The following is a 24,557-nucleotide window of genomic DNA, read 5'->3' on the forward strand; positions in this document are numbered from 1 at the left end:
ACAAGAAAAGATAAAAAAAATGAAAATATTTAATTGAAATAAATTACTAAAATTGTGAACTTTTTAAATTTAGAGAATTAGTTATTTTAATGACATATGGACACTGGCAAATTCATTAATTTACTATAGAGAACTATGGAGGTTTACAGAGAAATACTTGATTAGAATATCTGAAGCATGAAATACTTTTCCATTGTGTAAAGAATCCACAGTCAGTTTCAGAAAATTAAAAACCAGGAAGGTAGAGCGAAACACAAAGAAAATTACTGAAAATGTTACATGGCTTTACTGATACTGTACAACTATATACTCCTTTAAAAGAATTCAAGTTTGGGGCTGGAGTGATAGCACGGCTGGTAGGGCATTTGCCTTGCATGCAGCTGATCAGGGTTCGATTCCCAGTATCCCATATGGTCCCCTAAGCATCGCCAGGAGCAATTCCTGAGTGCAGAGCCAGGAGTAACCCCTGTGTATCACCCAGTGTGACCCAGAAAGAAAAGAAAAAAAAAAAAACCAAAAATTCAAGTTTGATGTGTCTTCTACCGAGGCAATGAGGGATGATTTCAGAATACACCATAATTAAATATATGTGCAAGAAAAGGTATCAGTTAATGCTTATATAGTAATTTTATACTGTGCCTCTTCTATTGGGCTGGAGTGATAGCACAGTGGGTAGGGTGTTTGCCTTGCGCGAGGCTGACCAGGCTTCGATTCCTCCCTTCCTCTCGGAAAGCCTGGCAAGCTACCAAGAGTATCCTACCTGTATGGCAGAGCCTGGCAAGCTACCCGTGGTGTATTCAATATGCCAAAAACAGTAGCAACAAATATCACAAGGGAGAGGTTACTGGTGCCCGCTCGAGCAAACCAATGAACAACGGGATAACAGTGCTACAGACAGTGCCCTTTCTACTATATAGGGTTTAATCATAAAATGACTAAACAAACAGCAACACTTACCTTTCTTTACATGCAACTAATTCTGGTATTTAACATTTTTTTCATGAAAATAACTACTCATAATTTCAAGACAGGTCTTTTCTAAAGTAAACAGAGGTGTAGGGAGACTCTGAAAGGGCTAGAGTGAACGTCTGGTGGGCATGAGGACCCTGATCTGATTCTGGGGATGACAGTTCCCCAAGCACTGCAATGCATGGCCCATGCACATCTGGCATGCCACATATTCAGTTTTAGACAGAATGCCCTAAATACATTTTCATTTCTCCTAGCTCAGCATTGTTGGGAGACTGCCCAACAATGGGATTGTGTTGTGGGGTATCACTAACCAGTTGCATACTTTTCTCCATCTCTACCCTCTTCCCCCAATCAAAATCTATTCATATTTCAACTCTTAGTTGCTAAACAGCACTAAAATAAAGCCAGGCTTCTCAGAGAAATGGCTAAGTATAGATCCCAGGCAAAAAAAAAACAACAACAACAAAGTGTTTTAGGTCCCGAAACATCTGTTCTATGACTGCAAAGGAGTGGCTAAGGGGGTTGTCTCAAAAAATCTAGCTTAGAAAGGATACTACTGGCTAAATTTTGGTGTGAAAAAGGAGAACAATGAATCACTAACACCAATGGCCATATAATATTCTCCAAACTAATACCCATTTCAGAGAGAAACAGGGAGCTGGAGAGATAGTATAGCATGCATGCCCTGAATGTGGTGGACCCTAGTTGAACTCCCACCACCTATGACTGCCCCCCCCCCAAGAAGGCTCAGAGCGTAACTGAGTATAGCCTAGGAGGGTTTCCAAATACTGTTGATTTGGCCCATATATAAAACTGATATGACATATAGATAAGTTTTCATAAAAAAGGAAATGAAAGTGAAGTACATATTAATTAGAATCATTCTGACTTCTTAGAATACTTCAGTTCACATAATTTAATGGGCATAATGTTGAAATAAAATACTTAACATTTAAGAAAATTCAACAGACTCATGTTATTAAAAAATATTAGTTTCTCTTATCATAAAATATTCTTTGAACACCTAACATAAATGCTATTCTAACATAAATGAAACATAGAAAAGAAATGGGTTTTCATTATAATAGAATGCTAGTTACAAATTCAAATTAATACATAGAAATATTTGAAAAGAACTCAGGCTATTTTCAGATTAAAAGCATTTTAAACAAAACTCCAGTAGAATAAAAAAAAAATCCCGTTTCCTAAGCCAAGCTGTGTATTACTCTTATTGCTATTTCTTTCTAGGGTCCTTTGTTTTTCACCATGTGTTTTCAACAAACTATGTCGTAATATTTGCCTCTTTTCTCAATCATTACACTATTTCACCAGAACTATGGTAGTAGTATTGGTTGTCCACATTTTTGAATTAAGTTGAAAGAGCTCTGGATACTTTTAGTTTGTAAGAATATTCTGCCAAGGTTGTAAGTTCAAATTTCCAAAATTACAAAACATAAAAAAAAAAAAAAGAAAAAAACCCTGTGGTGAACCATTTTTCTCAATGCCTACCTCTAAATCCTGTTTACAGACTCCACAGCCTTTGTTTATCTGCATTGAGGCAATCATAAACTTTTTAATATTTTAAAAAAATAGCGTGCAAGGGGCTGGAGAGACAGTACAGTGGGTAAGGTGCTTGCCTTGTACACAGCCGACTCAGGTTCGATCCCTGGCAACCTACATCTTACATCACATCCGAACCAGGAATGATTCCCAAGCACAGAACCAGAAGTAATCCCTGAACATCACATGTGTGGCCCCCAAAGCAAGACAAAAATTAATGTGCATGGGCCAGGAGATAGGATAGCAGTTAAGGTGCAATGCACAAATCCTGGAGCCCCCTGAGCCCACTGGGGTGGTGTGGGCAATCCTCAGTATAAAAAGGCGTGAGCAGCACTATATCCTTGAATCTTTGTATTAAACTGCTAGCCTGAATGGGCTGAGAATCTACTGGGGGGCCTGAGGCATTCTGAGAACTGCTTGAGAGCCAATAAGATAGACTGGCCCTGTAAATGGCAACAGTATTACTTTTATAAGTAAGGTCTGTAACTTTTCATTTGTTTTCAAATAGAAGCAAGCAAGTTCAAATACAGGGTGGTTCAAAAGCAGAGGTTCAGCTATGACAATAATTGTTGGAAAAGGTCACTTTGAACAAGAACTGACAGCTGAAAGGAGGTAAAGGTATATATATGATAACTTTTCAGTACTTATATTGCATATTGCACAAAAAAGGAGGGGGAAGAAGGGGGGGAGAAAAAGAGGGCTGCAGGGTGGGGAAGAGGGGGATGAGGGGGAGGAGAGAGGGAGCGAGGGGGAGGTGGAGAAAAATGGAGCCATTGGTGTGGGAAATGTACATAGGTAAAGGAACCAGTGTTGGAACATTATATGACTGAAACCCAATCATGAACAGCTTTGTAATTGTGAAAAAAAAAAAAAAAACTTAAAACAAAAAAGCAGAGATTCACAATTCACCCCAATTAAAGTATTTTAGTTAAGAGTTAAATTTCAGCTCTTAGGACTAAAAAGACAGTAAAGGGGTTGTTTGGGTACTTTCCCTGCACAAGGTTAACCTTGGTTTGAACCTCTGACACCACATACGGTCCCCTAAGCATTGCCAGTAATGATCCCTCAGCACAGAGCCTAGAGTAAACTATAAGTTCTCAGAGATGTGGCCGAAACACCAAACAAAAAATTTAGCTATTGAACATATGTCACTGAGTAAAAGATTATAGGATCATCAAAGTCTCAAATTATCATGTTACAAATCAATAATTGCAAACAGAAAAAGGAGCCTTTAAAATAAAGTCCAATGGTGCTAGCAAAACTGTGCTGCTACATGCAAAAATATGGGCTCAGACCTCTACCTAACACCATGTACAAAAGTCAGATCAAAATGGATTAAAGATCTCAACATCAGACCAGAATCCATAAGGTACATTGAAGACAAGGTCGGGATAACCCTCCACGACATTAGGCTAAAGTATCTTTAAAGATGACACTCCACTGACTAAGCAAGTGGAAAAAGAGATAAACAAATGAGACTATCTTAAACTAAGAAGCTTCTGCACCACAAAAGAAACAGTGACCAGAATACAAAGATAGTCTACAGAATGGGAAAGGTTATTCACCCAATACCCATTTGATAAGGAGCTGATGTCTGGGATATATAAGGCACTGGTTGAACTCTACAAGAAAACATCCAACTCATCAGAAAATGGGGTGATGAAATGAACAGAAACTTTCTCAAAGAAGATACCTGAATGGCCAAAAGGCACATGAAAAAAAATGCTCTTTATGACTAATAATCATCAGGGAGATGCAGACCAGAACAACAATGAGATATCATCTCACACCACAGAGACTGGCCCACATCCAAAAGAACAAAAGCAACCAGTGTTGGCGTGGATGTGGTGAGAAAGGAACTCTCCTTCACTGCTGGTGGGAATGCTGACTGGTTCAGCCCTTCTGGAAAACAGTATGGACATTTCTCAAAAAATTAGAAATAGAGCTCCCATTTGACCCAGCAATACCACTTCTGGGAATATATCCTGGAGATGCAAAAAAGTATAGTTGAAATGACATCTGCACTTGTATGTTCATTGCTGCACTGTTTACAATAGGCAGAATCTGGAAAAAACCCGAGTGCCTGGGAACAGATGACTGGTTAGAAAAACTTTAGTGCATCTGTACAATGCAGCTGTTAGAAAAGATGAAGTTATGAAATTTGCATATAAGTGGATCGACATGGAAAATATCATGTTAAGTGAAATGAGCCAGAGAGAGAGGGACAGACATAGAAAGATTGCACTTATTTGTGGAATATAAAGCAACAGAATGGGAGACTAATACCCAAGAATAGTAGAGATAAGTACCAGGAGGTTTACTCCATAGATTGAAAGCTGGCCTCACATGCTGGGGGAAAAGACAGCTCAGATAGAGAAGGGAACACCAAGTAAAGGGTAAACACTTGGAGGGCCCACTCGGGATGGGAGATGTGTTCCGAAAGTAGACTATATACCAAACATGATAGCCACTTAACACCTACACTGCAGACCACAGCACCCAAAAGGAGAGAGTAAAAGTGAATCCATCTGCCACAGAGAGTCGGGGAGGGGGTGGATGGGAGGGATACTGGGAAACATTGGTGGTAGAGAACAGGCACTGGTGGAGGGATGGGTACTTGATCCTTGTATGACTGAAACATAAGCATGAAAGTTTGTAAGTCTGTAACTGTACCTCACAGTGATTCATTAAAAAATAAAAAAATAAAATAAAATAGAATAAAGTTCAGATAAATTTTAGGAAGTTTTTATCTCACTGCAGTGGTGTGGTAAACTTAGCAAAGACCATTAACTTTTGTATCATTTATGAAGTGCACATTTAACAACTATTTAAACTTGAGTAGCTGCCTCTCTGTTATGCCTTAGTTCCCAGTCTGCACATCACAGATAATATACTTAAAAAAAAAAATCTCTACTTCATGAGACAATGAATATAATAATATAATAAAACACTATAATATTGCACGTAATAAATAGCTAAAAAAAACCTAGTTATTATTCTTTTTTTTGAAGAATAACTTGAACATCTTGAGTGATTTCAGTGTATGTCTTAATTTTAACACCTACTTTTCAGTTAAATAACTTAGAATTTGTGAAAAGCTATTAAATTATTTTAATATTTCAAAATAAAGAACAGATTCAGAAGGCAGTATTCCTATTACTATAAAAGTTAAAAGTATGAGTATTATTAAAAGCTGTAAAGTTTTAGCATTTTACATTACAGACTATAAAACAGAACCTGAAAGCTTATAGATTAATAAAAATCAGGTTTGTGGGTTTTTTCCTCCCTTCTCCAAAGAACCCAAAACTCTCATTGCTAAAAATATCTCAGGTTTTCTTATTGAGGGACTGAAAATCTTGCAACAAAATACCCTATTATCATAGAGAGCAAGTACAGAAGAGTATGTCATGAACAAGCTAAAAATAAAGTGGTATATGAACCAAGAAAAAAATTCATCTGGAAAAAAAGTTAAGTATAGGTTTTCCCCATATTTTAATTGTGACTGTGTGTTTTCTATTTTGTACTATTTCTTTGATACTCCCATGTATATGATAAACATCTCCTTAGGAAACTATAAATGATCTGTCAATTAAAAAAAAACCACTGCTTTATGTATCTATTTCTTTTAGAAAAGCTGACTAATTTGTAAAGGAACCATGAATTACAAATGAAATTTGACACAAATGCAAAATAAACATGTAGTTTTTCTATTGCTTTCTGATCTACTTTATATTTTATATCTAAATTTAATCCAGTTTAAACTTTTTTTGAAAATATAGGGGCTGTATCCAGGGTGTACCTTAATCCAGACAACACTACTATCACAAACTAAAGAAATTCATATACTACCAAATTTATTAAGTCAATTAGTATTTAAGCTACAAATTCCACTATTCTATGATACAGTAATTCCAGAGGTTTCAAAGAATCATAGGAATAACACATACATGGTCATGACAAATAACTAGTGAAGCTAAGAAGTTTCAACAATTAGGTTGCTTTAGCAAAAAATGAGCTTCACATATAGACCAAATAGGCCAAATTTTGTTTTTAAAGAAACAGATTGATCATCATGATAGTATGAGTATCTTTTGTTTTAAAGTCTTTACACACTACACGTAAGTGTATTATATATAAGGCATTCTTTCAATGGTAAAATAAAATCAGCAATGACATGGCAGCTCAAAACCTCCGAATAATTTAGGACTCCAAAAATGATGATTCTAAGAAATTACAGGGAAAAATTTAGGTACAGAATGTAATTTAGTAAGGACCTCAGTTAAGGGAAAATGAAAGAAAAATAAATCATAACTTTTTAGCTTAGTGGTATCCTCAAAAAGAGGAATCTCAAGAGGTTTTATTCCTCTTAGGCATTTCATACAAAAATTAAAATATGTATGAAAGAAGTTAATTCATGTATAAGCCAAAAAAAATAAATTATTACACAAAATATAACTGACAGACTATCTTGACTGAATAGATTAATGGTGTATGGGGGGATTAAAACTTAATCCCCCCATACAGTAAAAAAAAAAAAAAAATCAAACAGATTTCATGAATTTTGCAGTCCAGCAGAGGAAAAGGTGGAAAAATAAAAAGAACCCACGAAAAACAAATAAACCTTTGTATCTGTTTTTATTCAAATGAACAATGATAGTTTTGTCCTAAAAAACACTTTGCAGTTCTTAAAAAGAAAAAAATTATGAGTTCTGATAATCAAACTCAATCAAGATATTGTTAGAGAATTCTCTTGCTCTTTTATCTATCTGAAAATTTGAAGTTAAACCAAAATGTATAGCCAAACTACATGCAAAATGACCCTGCAATTAAAATAATTACTGGTACCAAATGTTGTGTTTAAGTTTTGCAATAAAACAGTCTCCCAGACATTTAATACTATGTCATTTGGTAAATGAAAGTTTCCACAAAGTAAGAGCAGCATGGAGACCTAAAAATTATTCTAGCGAAGAGTCTGGCTGAAAGAAACAAAAATACACATCACTGTAGTTCAATACTAATTTTATTTCAAGTTACTACAGAGCTGAATAAAATGCTGACACCACCATGCAAAAATGGATAGCACTGGCAATGGCAAAAGCATGATGTCAGCCACCAATATTACAATCCACATGACCAAATAATATGATTAACACCTTAATGCTTGATACCTAAAGTTGCAATAAAAATAAGACCATAGGCATGAGGCATGCAGATGTGTTTACACTGGCAAAGTATTTAATTAGTCTAATACTTTAATTCAGTTTTTTAAAAACGAAAAACATAAGCTTGAACATTTTACAGCTTTTTTTAATGTGCTACATTTTTATTTAACAAACCGGCCCATACAAATGTAAAGTCTTAGTCAATTCTCAAAATATATTCAAGTAATTAGCTCTTAAAAATTACTCAAGTAACCATACACACATAAAAAATGCTGTCTGACAGAGACATGGTATATCCTGCCTTCCCTATTCTTATTACCTTCATAGCATGGATTTCTTCATGTAATCTCTGTGCCCGTCTTTGGTTTTTTAAGAGGGCATCTTCAGAACCCCTGCAAAATAAAAAGCAAAAACCCAATATGCAGTTAGGAAAAGTAATAATTTTATTCAACAAAACACCATTCTTTTAAAAAATTTTCGTATTTTAGGGCCACACACCTGGTGATGCTCAGGGCTTAACAGCTTCCCTCCCACCCCACCCCGCCCTGCCCCTGAGTATTCTCTCCAGCCTCAAAAAAACTGTTCTTAATATCTACACAAGGAGAAGGCCCAGGGATGCAGCTCAGTGGTAATGAATTTATATGAGACCCTGTGCTCCATCTCACTATGAAAATGTAAAAACAAACAGAAAAAGAGACACCACAGAACCTATAACCTGTGCCATCTGCCACTGTTTGCCTGAAGTAGGTATGTGGCTCAGCTGTAACAAAACATGCTCATAATTAAGTAAAGTCCTGGGTTCAACGTGTAGCAATAAAAAAAAATTTAAAAATAAAAGACCAAAAATAAAGAGCGTTAAAAAAAATAACTAGTAGGCAAATTCATCATGTATCTTAAATAAAAATGGTTCAAATTCTATAAAGATATGCTGACACAGGTTAATTTTATATCACCCAGGTCCTTTCTCCAAATGAATCAAAGCTCTGTATGAGTAATAAGATATTTAATTGCTCCCACCCTCAAATTTCAAAAATGTTGAATAAAAACAACTGCTATAATACTAGTCACAGGACTATTACTTTAAATTACTAACTTTTTTGACTTCAGTCTGGCAACACTCCTAACAAGTTTTCGGATAACCAACACTCGGATTCTCTTTACTTCTTTTCTCATCTTCACAACCTTTGAAGAAAAAAGCCAAAATCATCTTTATTCACGAAGAAATACATTTCAAATTGAATCTTAGTGTTATAGACAACAATGGTATACTAAGTGTACCACTTTAACCAAACTTTGGGATTAACTGTATTTATAAGTTAATGAACTCAAACCTTTTCCATAAATAACGTAAGGAATAAGTCAATATTTTAAAACTCTGAGAAGTTATGAGAAACAATTTTTGACTTTTTAAAGAATTAAGCATTTCCAGTGATTAGGACTTTAATACACTAAATCTTATGGGATTTGTAACATAATCAACTGTGAATGCTCTAAAATCAGAGATCATCATATTCATACTCATATGCTTTAGCTTTAAAAGAGTCTCACCAATAATGTAAACAATTTAATCTACTATTAAGTGTTTGTATTTTAACAAAATAAATGAATGAATGTGATCATATTTCACTTACTTAAAGCCCTCTATTTACTTTTAGTAGTAGACTGACTCAAGTATACACTTAAAAGTAAACTCAACAAACACATGAGGACATTATATAAACAAACGCACAAAGACTAAACTTTCCCATTAAAGAATGCTGAACTCTGAGAACAACATTAAAAGGATTAAAAATTAAAAATACTGTTAATTAAGAAGAGCTACATGTTTGTAATACATAATAGGATGTTATCATTTTGAGTTTGTTTATCAAATACAGGGCAGAAGTCAAACATTTTATAATCTTGAATTGTTCTCCCCATTCTTTATATTAGGAACTAGATTTATATTAGGAACTAAAATTCACTGATTTAGTCTTTTCTGTAATGCCTACAATGACTGCTTCAGTTAAACACTCCCATGTTTGGGATCCCTACTATATGTTGTAGGTAGCACTAATCTCCTTTCCTCTGTATCAGCAATTACTTAACTGTTCATGTAACTATTGCTTTAAACTGTGAGTTTCTAGAGGGCAGAAGCCTTGCAATTTTCGTATCATTTTCTGTGCCTTGCAAGAGTGTTTGGCATACACAAACCCTTGAATTCTTTCCAAAACAATAATATGAATATTATCCTGTTTCTTCAAGAAGCCCATTTGCAATTTCCTCCTTAAGTGTTGCCCTCATTCCAGTGATGTAGACCAGTGTTTCTCAATCTTTTCTGACTATGGTCCCGTTTTCAACCTTGTTTCCTTTCTCCCCATTTGCACAATTTTCACCTGTGGCTCCTTGGAATATCCTGAAGTCCATAGGGAACCTTGTGGAGCTAGCTGAGAAACATTAATGTAGATTAGGAAAATCTTAGTCCTGGATAAAAACAACATTTTGAATTATCATTAAACCCCAATAGCTGAGAAATACTTGTGATATTCTACCTATTATACATCCTTAGCCAGAGACAGTACAGATATTAAGGTCGTTTTATGTGCAGCAGACCTTGGTTCTATCTGAGGACCCGTTGCAGTCCAAATGCGTAAATAAGGTTCATTCTAACTTCAAACAAGCCTCTTTCTAATAATCCTATAATTTTTATATAGTCAATTTATTCTAAAATTATTATTTTAAATCTCTGCTAGTTTTCCTGAAACATCTTCGTATTTTCCTCTTTTCACTTTCAGGGAGAAAATATCAAGTGGCAACTATCATTTTTCTATTACCATGAATGCAAGTTTATTAATGAGACCCATGCTCCTGTGTTAATAAAGTTAACTAAACAAAGATAACTCAGAAATTCCACATTTGTTTTTTATTTTTTTTAGTATGCAAGGAGTATTTTAATAGAATCAACAAAAAAAATAGAGCTACACAAAATATAACAAAATTCCCCAAAGGATTAAGTATTGAGCTTCCATATGTCCCAGCAATTAAATTCCACCTTTAACTGAGGTATCTCCTTAACTTAGACCAAAGTACACCAAATATCATTTGACATCTTTTGCGTGAACTTAAATTCACCTCAAACTCATACTTATTCTTCAAGTTCTTGTTTGTTTTTTCCAGTGAAGAACCCATGTTCTTCACTCCAAATGTAGTCTTGTGTGTGTGTGTGTGTGTGTGTGTGTGTGTGTTTGTGTGTGTGTCACACCCAGCGATGCTCAGGGGTTATTCCTGGCTCTCCACTCAGGAATTACTTCCTGGTGTTGCTCCAGGGACCGTATGAAATGCCAGGGAGGAATACGTGTTGGTCACGTGTAAGGCAAATGCATACTCACATTACTATCGCTCCACCCCCCAAATGCACTCTTTTTGAGGAGTTTTCTTTTTAAATTTCATTATTTCAAACAAACCTTCCAAATTATATACCTGGTGTTTATTATAAGTAACTCTTTTATAAATCCTTCACAGAAGATCAAGTCCTATTCATCATCATCATCCCATTGATCATCGAATTTCTCGAGCAGTCTCAGTAACGTCTCCATTCGTCCTAGCCCTGAGATTTTAGAAGCCTCTCTTTACTTGTCCTTTCCAACAATGCCACATTGGAGGCTCTTTCAGGGTCAGGGGAATGAGACCCAGCTTGTTACTGGTTTTGGCATATTAATACACCATGGGGACCTTGCAAGGCTCTCCCAAGTGGGCAGGAAACTCTTGGTAGTTTGCCAGGTTCTCCCAGAGGGAGAAGTAGGTTATAAGATATCAAGAGGCCTCGAAGCAGCTGTTGGCTTCCAGGAACTTGCTTTTAAGTCACTAGATGCTGGCCGTGGATGGGATTACACGGTGCTGGGGGGCAGTCCCTGGGTGTGAACGCCTTGCTACTGGGAAATGGGAAATCTGGGCCGGAAGAGGCCCAGTCTCGATCTGAGCAGGTTTGAAGGTCTCAGCTCCAGGTCCCACACACCTGGGTTCCTCTGCTGGTACCTACATGCATGAGGTTCGTCTGAACGTGTGGAGAGGGGCCTTGAGCACGGCTGTGGCCAGGCTCCAGAGGTCTTCAGCTGCAAGAAGACCTTGGGGTGGGGAGGGAAGCTGGAGCCCATCCCCTCCAAGGGGCCCCGGGCAAGATAGCCAGGCGGCACAAGGGCAAGAGACTCTGCCTATTAGCTTATCTCTAATCTGTCAAATGATACCTTTTTCCTATCCTGACCTAACTCTCTTGGCTGAGTTACTGGTTTCTTATCCAATCTTGTCCTTCTCCAATCAGGTATCCACAATCATCAGAATACAGCATTGCTAAATTCTTTTCAATGATTTACAATTGTTCTTAGAATAGTTTAGTGGGCTTTTCAGTTTTGTCCTTCCCTCTATCACTAATTTTTTATACCACTGTTTTTCCTAGCAGGAATGTTCTTCTCCCCATGCTAGCTAGTTAACTACATATCCATCTTATTTTGGCTTGTCAATCAGTTCTTTTCTGGATTTCCTAAGAGGACCAACATTCCTCCTTATAAGTATTGAGACTTCATCTAGAACTTGCCGCAATAATTATAAAAAGTTTGTTATTTTACTTGTATCTTATGTCAATGTATCTTTCTTCCACTAGGTTATAAAACCCAAACAAGTCAAGTATCCAGTTTTACCCAACACTGCATCTTAATTCTTAACACAGTGGATGATAAAATAACAAATGTTCATAACTGTTAAATAAAGGTAGCCACTTGATTATTCACTGATCATTCACTGCTTCAAATGCATTTTAACATGTACAGACCAAACAAGTTTTCTTTCACTAGATATAGTAGTCTTTTTGAAACTGCTCCAAAGTTAGATCCATTTAGGGGAAAAAAAAGTCTTCGATGAGTGAAATGAAAAGTTAGACTAGGGGCTGGAGCAACAGCACAGCGGGTAGCACATTTGCCTTGCACGCGGCCAACCTGGGTTCGATTCCCAGCATCCCATATGGTCCCCTGAGCACCGCCAGGAGTAATTCCTGAGCTCATGAGCCAGGAATAACCCCTGTGCATTGCCGGGTGTGACCCAAAAAAAAGCAAAAAAAAAAAAAAAAAAAAAAAAAAAGGTTAGACTAGATTTAAGCAAAAAGGGAATTGTACGTTCATAAACAGTGTAACAGTTTCATGACAAACTTCTCTGAAAGGATCATTCATATAATAAATAGCAAGTGATAAGCTATGCATTTAAATAGGTTAAAAAGAGTTCTGCATGATGATGGAAGTCAATATACTGGAGTTACCTCCTCTGCAAACCCAAAATAACAGACTTATATGGGCACTGTGATTGGTGTGATTGGTGCATATGCAGTCATGCTTTGGAGACTGATACTGTGATGCCCAGAAGATTAATCAGTGAAGAAAGCATACAGTCAGGTGCAGAAAATGAAGACGCTTTCCTCCATGCAAGCAGTGGGTCAGGAGAGTAGTGATGGCTGAGGGCTAGGAGAACAGACAAAGGCTCTAAGAACAGATATCCAACCACTAGAAAAGAATCAAGGAGTCAAGGCTTAAAGGTGAAATACTGCTCCCTCACCATTAGCGGTGTCTGAGGCCCCTGGACAACTCTTGTGACTAGACACAGAACATGTGTCCGTTGTGAATGAATAACAACTTAAGCATAGCCCACTCAAACCCCAATCTTCACCCACTGTTAGCAGCAGGAATTGTTCTGGTTTAGGATTTAATTAGGAAATGATGGCACTTCACCTGAAGCCTCCTCATGAGAGACTGCACTCGCCATCACCTTTATGTTATATAACATAAGAATCTATCCTTGCCTGGCACCGTTGCTGACATCACATTCACCTAAGCTGCAGACTGCCTCTACTCACAGTCTAAAGCACCTTCAGAGAGCAGAAGCCTGGGATTTTGGGGAAAGTTCTGGTATTGGAAGTTATAGGAAATAGACCGATGTCATTGCTCCTTCCTCTTTAAAACTGCACCTTCCCTCCCAGGACTACAATTTCAGAAAGAGAACTGAGAGCAGTCTTAAAGCAGGCAGTTTTTAATGTGCTGCTCCTGGAGAGAGACCCTAAGAAACACCCTCCGCTTATCCATCCTGATCGCCGTTGTACTGTGTCTTGACAGCACTCCAAACCCACAGCTCCTACCACTCCTTTCCTGTCTGCACTCTTGGGAAAGATGTGGGCTGCAAAAACTACAGATTAGGGACAGACCACAGCTGAGGGGTCAGTGACAGGCTGGAATTGCTGGGAAAGCCCTGATAATGGAACTGGCTAGAAAAAGGGTGGATGCAGACTTCACCCTTAGCTCAGCCAAAAGCAGACCTCTAGGGAAGTTCAGATTCAGGGAATCCTCGGCTTCCTGTGGCCATAGCCCCAACTCTGTGCTGGAACTAGAGCTTCAGTCTCCAAAAGCAAAAGGTGGCAAAATATAAGAAGCCAGCAGCATCCTGAGTAAAAAGACCTGGATTTTACTTTCCAACCTGTAACTTTATTATTAGGCGTATATATCAAGTTAAGTGAGATTATTGTTTAGCTCAACTAACAAACGTTAACATCTGACTTCAAACCAAAGAAATAGAGGAATATATCACAAAAACTATAGAGCATAACAAAAGTTGAAGGAAAATTCAAATTCAGCAAAACTATGTAAGTTATCTGAAGAAAAGCCAATGATTATGAAGGGGCCTGAGCGATAGTACAGCATGCAGGACACTTGCTTTGCACAGGGCCAACAAGGACACAATTCCCAGGACCACACATGGTCCTCTGAGCACACCAGGAGTGATCCCTAAGCACAGAGCCAGAAGTAACCCTGAGCACCACAGGGTATGGCCCCAAACAAAATATTAGTAAGAAGAAAATGATAATGAAACAAGAAAAAGAAGTTTCAAATAAAAAGAATGGTGCTGAATAATACAATAAATAATAAAGGACCAAGAGTAAAGTAGTACTAGCTGGTAGAATTACTAAGTTGAACATTTGACAATGGAAAACACCCAAATAGATTAGCATAAACAATAAAAAAAATTATATGGATGCAGTGCTGAGTCGTATAGGAAAATATCTGGAAGAACAATACCAACATGACAAAAGTCTCAGAAGGACTTTTGAGAGAGAAAGGAGAAAAAAAAAAAAAGGGAAGGGGGCCTCTCTAATTTGGGGAAGAAACTAAATACCCAAATGCAAGAGTTGAAAACAATCCACTCCAAAACAATACAATAAAGACAGTATAAACTAAAGATATTTCTAGAGAAAAACAACTCACTTAGACAAGAACCTTTGTAATAGTATTTATTAGTTTTTTAGCAGATATCTTGCAGGAGAGAACATGATACACTGTAAGTGCTGAAAGACAACTTGCAACCTAGAATAGTCTGCCCTGCCAAACTGTCACTCAAAACCAAAAGAACAAAGAGCTTTATAAATATACCAAAATCAAAGAGCTTTATAAATATACCAAAATTAAGGCAATCCATCACCACAAATCAGCCCTGTATGCTTACTAAATATAAAATGATTAAAACACGTCTAGAAAAACTTTTGTTATGTTGTGGTATGGTAATTCTGTACATCAAGAACATAAGCATTATTATTGTAACTATACCTCAAAGCAGCAAAAACCAAATTTAATATAATCTAGTAGTTTAGAAATGAAATGAGTGTCTTACACAAACACACATCACAAAATAAATGTGCTGGTAAAGCGAGAAGTCAACTAACCCTACATAAGAAGATATCAAGAACGAACCTGGTAGGGGCTGGAGCGATAGCACAGCGGGTAGGGTGTTTGCCTTGCACATGGCCGACCCGGGTTCGAATCCCAGCATCCCATATGGTCCCCTGAGCATCGCCAGTAGTAATTCCTGAGTGAAGAGCCAGGAATAACCCCTGTGCATCACCAGGTGTGACCCCCCCCTAAAAAAAAGAATGAACCTGGTAAATCTGAACATGGGGGGCTGGAGAGATAACACAATGGGTGGAGTTATCTAGGTTTGATCCCCAGCATCCCAATGGTCCTCCAAGCCTGCCCAAAGTAACTCCTGAGTGCAGAGCCAGGAGTAACCTGAGTACCACTGAGTGTGTCCCCAAAAGAAAAAACCAAAACACAAAAACCCTAAACATGGTAAAATAATCTGGATTATGTCTTGAATAGACTGTACAAAAATATTAAGTGAAGCTAAATTACCTGCTGGGAAAGGCACTATGAGTATATGGAAAGGAGTGAATATAATCACAGCAAAGGAAATCACAAAGAGCCAAAGAGCAGTATCTAAATCAAAAAGCCCGAAAGAATGGTTCTCCAGTTCATGAACTTTAGAAATCGAATTTATAATAGAATGACTCGATCACAGCCAACACTTAACTGGAACCCCTTCTGTGGTTCTCATTTTAAGCAACCAGAAAACACCTTTTCAATGTGATCATTATTATTTTACACTAGACAAACTTAACTAGTACTCTCATTTACAAAGTTTATAAAATTATGGTTATAATGAATTTTCTTTTGAGAAGAAAAGTCTTCTTTGGGGACAGTCACAATGATATTAAGTTTCTGACCTACAAACTAATAGCAAACTTCAGTCCAAAGGAAAAAGCAAATCTTAGCTGACTAGATCTTGCTGACTCAAGCCCCTCATGCAGGAGAATGAATCTACCTGCACCCATAACCCTGTTTTTCTGGATTGGGGTGCCCCCGCCCATGAACCACCTCCAGCACCTTTTAAACTCATTAATGGCCATGATGGTCATGATCCAGAGACTAACAAATAAATCTCACAAGAGAGCCACAAGTTGTATCACCCTATCCAAAATCTCAGAATCCCTGGAGTACATGGCCACTAAAATGGCAATATGAGTTTTTATACTTCACTCCACATGACAGGCTTGGGTGGTGGGAAGGGTAACTAAAGGCAGTGGGAAGGTGTTATAGTGTTGCAATACTGAATGTGGCACATTATTGTGAACTACTTTATTAAAATAAAATCAGGAAAAAATTTTAAAAAAATCTTAGCTGCCTATCTGCTACACAATTAGCCTACCTCCTCTGGTAAAGGTTTGCTTGTTTGTTTATTGATTAGCTCTAACTTAATGGTGGTGGTTTGCTATCTATTTTAATTAACCTGCAAGGCTCAATCTTCTCAGAAATCAATTATTCCAAGAGCTGGTATCAATCTAAGGGAGCTCTTGCACGCCAAACAAAAATCTTAGAGTGACTGTTCTATGAAAACACTAAAACTTCTATTTTTTCATTACTCATCTATCAGATTTTTATATAAACATATATACATAAATACACATATACACACATATATACATATATATGTATATACATACACACACATACACACACTCATATAAAACTGCTAGGGAGGCTGAGAAGAAAAACACTCTCATACATTGCTAAGTGAGACTGCAAACTGGTATCTAAAGAGAAAACTGGGGCTCTAATTAAATCCTACTTTCAGGGATCTACTCAGAGACATTATCACCAGCAGAAAAGACATAAAAAACAATGGCAACATTCTTATAAAACATTACGTAGGACGTACGTTATAAGGGGCGTGGAGATAGTACAGAGTTAGGGTGCATGTCTTGGGTATACCAAACCAGGGTTTAATACCTCAAACCACAACGGCCTCCTGAGCATCACCTGGGGTGGCTTAGAGGCCCTTGAGCACCAGTGGCCCTTGACATCCCTGATTCATCATCCTCTGGTCCTAAACCTGTGGTCTTGTTACCCGAATACCACCAGGAACAGAATACTACTTGGGAGATCAAATAGATATTACATATTATATAAAAAGTATAAACAATGTATTTTACACCCATGTAGATGAATATACATTAATATGAATTACCCTGAGAACGTGTGGCGAAAGAACAGTAATCGTTAGGATGTGTGCAGTATGTTATATCACATTTATATAATATAGCACCATATAAATAATGTTTAAAAACATAGAATACACATATAATGGTGTACCATCTTCTGGGGACATCAGAAAAATTATAAATGTAAGTGTGAGAAAAACATATTTCTAACATATAAAAATTATTTCTACAGTGGAAAAGAAGGTTGATCAAACTAAGCACTACTGTGACAAATATTTCAGTTAAAATTATGTTTTCATAAGAAGGATTTCTAATTTGGCTTTTGGATGATTTCTTATTGCTGAATTATACTTTTTAATATTTCTGATGAACAATTAAAAAAAAATATTCAAGGGCTGGAGCATTAGCACAGCAGGTAAAGTGTTTGCCTTGCACTCGGCCCACCTGGGTTCGATTCCCAGCATCCCATATGGTCGCCTAAGCACGGCCAGGAGTTAATTCCTGAGTGCATGAGCCAGGAGTAACCTCTGTGCATCGCTGGGTGTGACCCAAAAAGCTAAAAAAAACCCCCAAATCTCCCAAACACCCAGAAACACAAAATATCCAGAGGGTTCAGTCATTAATCTAAAACTTCATCATTATTGAGCATATACTGCCACCTAGCAAAACTTCCCAGAATACTTAACAACAAAGCATAAAATGTTTTTCTTAGAAGTGGACTTGAATTTACTACTTGAGTACGAAAATTATATAAAATGTAATTTTATATAATTATAAAATCATACTTCAGTTATTAAAAATATGAGCTTTGTAGTTTCCACATGTGTCTTTTGACAGTCTTATCTTTTACAAAAGGTGGAGACAAATCATTTTGTTCTTTGGCACTTCAGTGCCCACACTATCAACCTATGGAAAAGTTTACAACTTACTGCTTTGCGATGTTGTTGGTAATTTCCAAATAAGAATACAATGATGTCAGTTTCACATTATGGTCATGGACTGTTATGAAATCAAAGTACCTGAACATATTTATCTCTTGATTTTGATTACACACATGACTGCCATGGATAGAAAACAGAAGACTAGAGCAAAACCGGTACCAATCATGCAATTCTTTTTCTTTACTCACTAAATGATATGGCATGGCTTTTTTCAACTGTGTTTTTGCTTTTCGAACTTAAAGGGAGAAAAAGAGTCAACATAAAAAAATCTTTCTTCCTTACTTGCACATTAGGTGTCCAAACTGCACTATACACATTTTACTGGTAAATATTGATTATTTAAGTATACCAATGGTTAAGGATGTTGCTCTAGGAAATCAATCAAAGCCAACTAAATATTCTCTTAGTCAGTGAAAATGGAATTTTTAAAAGTAAATGGAATTTTATAAAGTAAAAACATGACAGTTTTCAGAGGGAAAAGGAAGCTGGACAGATAAGTGAGTAAGGTGCTGGGGTTGCAAGTGGCTGACCTGGGTTTGGTCCCTGAGCACCTTATATGGTGCCCCACCAGGAGTAAACTCTCAACACAGCTGGGGGTAGACCCTCAAATAAGAAAGAAAATACAACATTAGATATTACTTCAAAAGGAAAAAAATGACTTTAAGAACCTACAGTCAGAAACTTTCATAAATGTCAGTCTTTGTCCTTGAAAAAACTGAAAAGCACAGAATAATTAAGGGTAGAAGACAGTGCAAGTTAGCATGATATAATGTAATGCGCTGCAGGCAGGATCTCCTCCAAGCTTCCCCCTAAAAACATTCCAGGAAATCAAATATAATACAAACTAGAAAGCTGTGTAAATTTTGGTGGGAGGATGAGGCACACCTAGGGTGCTCAGGTGACCATCAAGAACAATTTGAATTTGGGTCAGGTTCAGCGGGGCACAACACAAGTACCTAAGACCCTGTACTATCTCTAGGGCCTTGTATTGTTTTTTGAAAGAAAAAGCTGTAGCACTGAAGCACTGTCATCCCATCCCGTTGTTGAATTGTTCATCGATTTGCTTGAGCGGGCACCAGTAACATCTCCATTATGAGACTTGTTACTGTTTTTGGCATATCGAATACGACACGGGTAGCTTGCCAGGCTCTGCCATGCAGGTGGGATACTCCCGGTAGCTTGTCGGGCTCTCCAAGAGGGACAGAGGAATCAAACCCGGGTCTGCCTCATGCAAGGCAAATGCCCTACCCGCTGTGCTATTGTTCCAGTCAAAAGCTAATAATCAAAATTTATAAAGCGTGGTGGATTAATCAAATAAATTTGGTATGAGAACCAATATCCCAATGATAACACCACAGATTTACAAACTTTTATGATTATGAAAACTACAGATCTTTCCCCAACAAAGCAATACAAATATCAACACAAGTTGAGAAAATAACAGGGTCCTTGGAACACCCTTCCAAATCTCAGTTAGGAGTAACTCAACTTATAATGGGTCATAAAATATGCCTCAAGTTTCTGATTCAATAGGTAAGTAGTGAGGATACATGTGGTGGACAAAACTTGCATCAGGAAGGGAAGGAGGAAATAAAAAAGATTTTTTCTCACATTTGCACACAGAACATGAAGCAATTCTTACAAATGCAAAAGGTTAAAATAGTGCTGCAAGAGCTTACACAGGGAAAAATGAAAATCAACATTTTTCTTTTAGAATGTGACAATAAAGTAAGCATGAAATAGGCATAAAAGGGGAATAGTTAAAGGTAAAAGCAATAGGTTGCACACAGGGTTTTGAATATCACAACTGAGCTGCAGCAGGAATTCAAGTGAAAATAGTCAAAATAGATTGGAGGACCCTATAGTAAACATGGTGGAAAATACAACATCACCTAATCTTGAGTTACTTAACATTTCAAGGTAACAATGAATTTGAACTTAAGGTGCATTTCTTCCTGAACAAGTAGTTATTTTCACCAGTATTCTGAAACAGTTTCTTTGTTTCAATAAGTTATTTTATGGAAATGACATTAGTCCTCTATCTGTTACATACTTTCCCCCTGTCCTCTTCTTTACTTTGTCCTGTTTTCCAATTTTTCTGTGGACAGGTCTGTACTGCTTTTTTCCATTGTAGATTTCCTCCCATTTAATTTAAATTTTAAGACAGTTCATCTTCCCACCTTTCCCCCCTCCTATTCCTCACCTCATATTGGAACAGGTAAGTAGGGATGTGTTTACTTTCTGATTTGAAAGTTCCTTTAGTTACCCAAAATTCATTGAACACATGTTGCAAACAGAAATTACATACAAAAAGAGAGAAAGGGGCAAACTAGTGTTTTGATAATAGAAAGCAGTCTGGCAGTACAAAAGAGAAACCCACAGCCTAGAGGAGGTGAGTTAATAAAGACTTATTTGGTTTTGTTTTGGGGCCACTTCCAGCTGAACTGTTAGGGCTTACTCTTGGCTCCATATTCAGAGAGCACTCATAGTGGTGGTTAGGGGACCACAGGTGCTGCCAGGGATCTAACTAGGTCAGGTACCTTGCACGACAAGAGCCATCTGTGCTCTCTCCAGGACAGTAAACACTTCTTGAAGTCAAATTTTAAACTACTGAAAGAGGACTGAGATTAACTAAGAAAAAGAAAAAGCCTTAAAGAGTGGTGTTTACTTTTTACTCAGTAGAGTAACTTCAAATTATAATAAAAATTCACTTGTATTTTTGGTGAATTCCCAAGGCCATCAGAGCCTTTTGTACATCACTATACTACGATAGAAAAAAAAAATGTTTAATGGAACTAGCAGAAGGTGAAGAAGCAGCTCTGATAGAGAAGGGATCACCAAGCAAAGGGTGCTAGGCGGGCCCACTAGGGATGGGAGATATGGGCTGAAAATAGACTATAGACTGAACATGATGCCTACTTTTACCTCTGTAGCAAACCACAACACCCAAAAAGAGAGCGAGCAAATGGGAATGCCCTGCCACAGAGGCAGGGTGGGTGAAGGGGACAGGGTGGGGGTGGTGGGAGGGGTGCTGGGACCATTTGTGGTGGAAAATGGGCACTGGTGGAGGGATGGGCACTCGATCATTGTATGACTGAAACGTAAGCATGAAAACCTGTAAGTCTGTAACTTTGTCTCACGATGATTCATTAATAAAAAAAAAAAAATGGAACTAGCAGAAGCTTAATGTGTGTTCATGGAAAGCAATTTCAAATTCCTCTTTAACACGTCCTGTATTTCATAGGCAAGTGAAACCGAGAGCCTCACTTCTTAGCCCATCACTACGGCAAGAATCTAAGTTTTATTTTACACATTATCCACAAGTTCTCCTTTAAAGGGGAGCCAACTGTCATACTAGTCCAAGGATTTCTAACTACTGTCCTTTCCCTGCTTTTACTAACCCGCAGTCTCCCCCTGACCCCAAATCACGGTTGCAATTCCCATATATATTATACAATACATATATATGTATATATATACACACACACACATATATATATATATATATATATAAAACACTTTCCGGCCAAGGTCCAGCATCCTTCACTTCTACTCATTTTTCTGGGCGTGGTTTTGCATCCCAGTGCAAGGTGTCTGCAAACAGGTGAGTCTCACAAAGCCCTGTGACATGAATGAACACCGCCTTGTGCACTGCACTGACCCACTGAGCAAACAGAGGACAAAGAACAACTTCAGTTTGTGGCTCGGGGGCTCTACCTGGACCCTCCCATTTCCAGCCCAACTTTTTCTGAACGACCGGCAGAGAGACTCTGTCGTGATAAAACGTCACGGCCGGTGGAGGCGAGGCGGGCAAACGCCTGGGTAGGGGCTGGCTTGGGTTTGAGAGAAACTGAGTCGTGGGGCTGGAGTCAAGTCTGACGAGCCTCTGGCTCAGGGTCTGCTCAGGGAAGGGAAAGAGATGGGCGGCTGGCTCGAAGGCATGAGGCTGTGAGCGGGGACCACTCAGACTCAGAAGCGACAGTCACATCAGCTACTTCCTTGAGCGACAGCCGTCAACGTTCGGCCCTTTAAAGGTCCGGGCGACGGGGTGGGGGGGAGGGAGGGGAAAGCAAAGACCAGGCACGTTGCGATCCAGGTCTCGTAACACTGAGAAGGGACTGTGGGGAGAGTCACTAGTCTGCGGGCGGAAGGACAGATGAAATGTTCTTCTCTGCTGCCAATGACAGAGAGTCATCGGGCCAGAGACCTGGGAACACCTCTCGCTTCCAGCAACCGAGACACCGCGTCCCCGAAGCCCGGGTCCAACTTCCGGTGCGCCCGCCGGGCCCAGCCAAGTCACTCCTCCACAGCGTCCTCCCCAACCCGCGCCGCGCGGCCCGTCGCCAGGACGCGGGGAAGCCGGTGAGAGGGCCCTCCAGGTCGCCCCACAGCCCCCGGGCCTCAGCGCTCACCTCATTGTTGAGGTTCAGTGTCCCCGGAGAAGCCATGTTAGACGGAGGCAGAGGTTCCACCGCGGCCGGCACGTGAGCCGCGTCCGCCATTGCCCCGCTGCGTGGCCACGCCTCCAACGGTGGCCTCTTCCGGCCAAAATTCCTCCGCCGTCCCGCCCACAGAGATGCGCGGGTGAACGAGACCCGGGCTGCCGAAGACGCCCGAAAGAAGCTGAGGGAAAAAAAAAGAACAGCTGCTGGGCGGAGTCGACGCATCCGACTCGCTGGTTTCCGTGGAAACCAGGCACTGGCGCTGGCCCGGGGGGCGCCTGCGCGTAAGCGTTTTTTCCCCCAGATCACCATATTCTTTTGATTAGTGTGTAAGCAGAGCCAGGCACCTAGATTTGGTGTGTGTGTCAAGACAGAGTGTTAATATTGATGAAAGAGGACTTTGTGAGACGTCTCCCGGAGTGAGCCGTTTTTGCTCTAATTTTTTTGTTTTTCAGTCAGGTGTTTGTGACAATTCCTGGGCTTCCAGCAAGTTCTCCCCTGTAGGTCCAGGCTTCTGCGCTCTGCCTAGTCCTACATCCCAGCGCCCTGAAGGAAGGGTTCCACTGAGCCGAAGTGAGTCTCCGCGAGATAATGAATGCTCTCTTCCATAGCTGACGCTTGTGCGACATCTCCAGAATCCTCACAGAAAACGAACGAGCTAGGAACTCCCCTTCTTGTCCAGATGCGGGCACTGAGGTGTCTTGCCCCGAGTTGACCCAACGGGGGCTATCACTGTCACCGGGCTCTCCCATTTGGTCCACGAGCTGCAGGGCCCAGTGGAAAAGGAAAATTTCAGGCGCCCCCTACCCATCCATTCGGAAAAACGGTAAAACGTTTCTTCCTTTATTCCGCGGTACCTCTCCCACGTGACGTATTTTTCATTTGAGGTCAAGCACAAGGGACTCTCAGAGCAGCCTGGGACAGGCACCCCAGACTAAGGGAGGGGCGTATGTGTTGGCGCAAGAGGACAGCAGTTGCAGGGGTAGATGGTGGGAAGCTAAAAACCCAGCTGGGGAGGATGTGGGGGTTGGGGGGGCAGGCCCACAATTGACCCAAATTTAGCTTCTATTCTTGATGTAGGTTCTAATCTTGACGTAGGTTCTGTTGTTCCACTGGATTTGAATGACATAACTCGGATTTACGGATAAAATGCAGTAGTACTAGGATCACCAAAAAAGGGGAAAAACCTAGGAAAATATGAAACTGATAAATGAACAAAATAAAACACTTATTATAGCAATTGACTTTTGAGAAATGAATTAATATGAATTGCCTGACAAAGACTTTAAAAAGTATTCTTTAAAAAAATAAATAAATAAAAAGTATTCTTTAAAAGCTCAGTGATAAAAGACCAGAATTATAGAACCTAATGGAATCAGGAAGATAATCCTTACTAAAAAGAGAAATTAAATACTTTTCTATGATTAAAAAATCCTTAAATTAACATAGAAACGATGTACCTTTAAAATAGTGAAGGATAGGACAAGCTGACTACCACAATACTTAGTAGTAAAAAAGTTGTAATTTCTTCCTTGAGTGTTAGGAAAGAAAAAAGAATAATACCCTCATTCATCATTCCATTTAACACAGTTCTTGAAGTCCTAGGCAAAGTAATTGGCAAGAAAATAAAATAAAAGAT

At 38.8% G+C, this 24,557-nt stretch overlaps 1 protein-coding gene across 1 annotated transcript in view; it reads right to left on the reverse strand.

Annotated features, from left to right (window-relative positions):
• SRFBP1 (serum response factor binding protein 1) overlaps positions 1-23,017 on the reverse strand; it is a 48,623-nt gene extending 25,606 nt beyond the window's left edge. Inside the window, exons 1-3 of the mRNA XM_012933069.2 lie at positions 22,889-23,017; positions 8,788-8,876; positions 8,014-8,086 (exon numbers count right to left, since the gene is read on the reverse strand). Coding sequence (XP_012788523.2) covers positions 8,014-8,086; positions 8,788-8,876; positions 22,889-22,978 — 252 coding nt within the window. The 5' untranslated portion in view covers positions 22,979-23,017. The remainder of the gene's footprint in view (positions 1-8,013; positions 8,087-8,787; positions 8,877-22,888) is intronic.
• Between the last annotated feature and the right edge of the window lie 1,540 nt (positions 23,018-24,557).

Source organism: Sorex araneus, chromosome 6 (assembly GCF_027595985.1).
Source record: "Sorex araneus isolate mSorAra2 chromosome 6, mSorAra2.pri, whole genome shotgun sequence".
Classification (NCBI taxonomy): domain Eukaryota; kingdom Metazoa; phylum Chordata; class Mammalia; order Eulipotyphla; family Soricidae; genus Sorex; species Sorex araneus.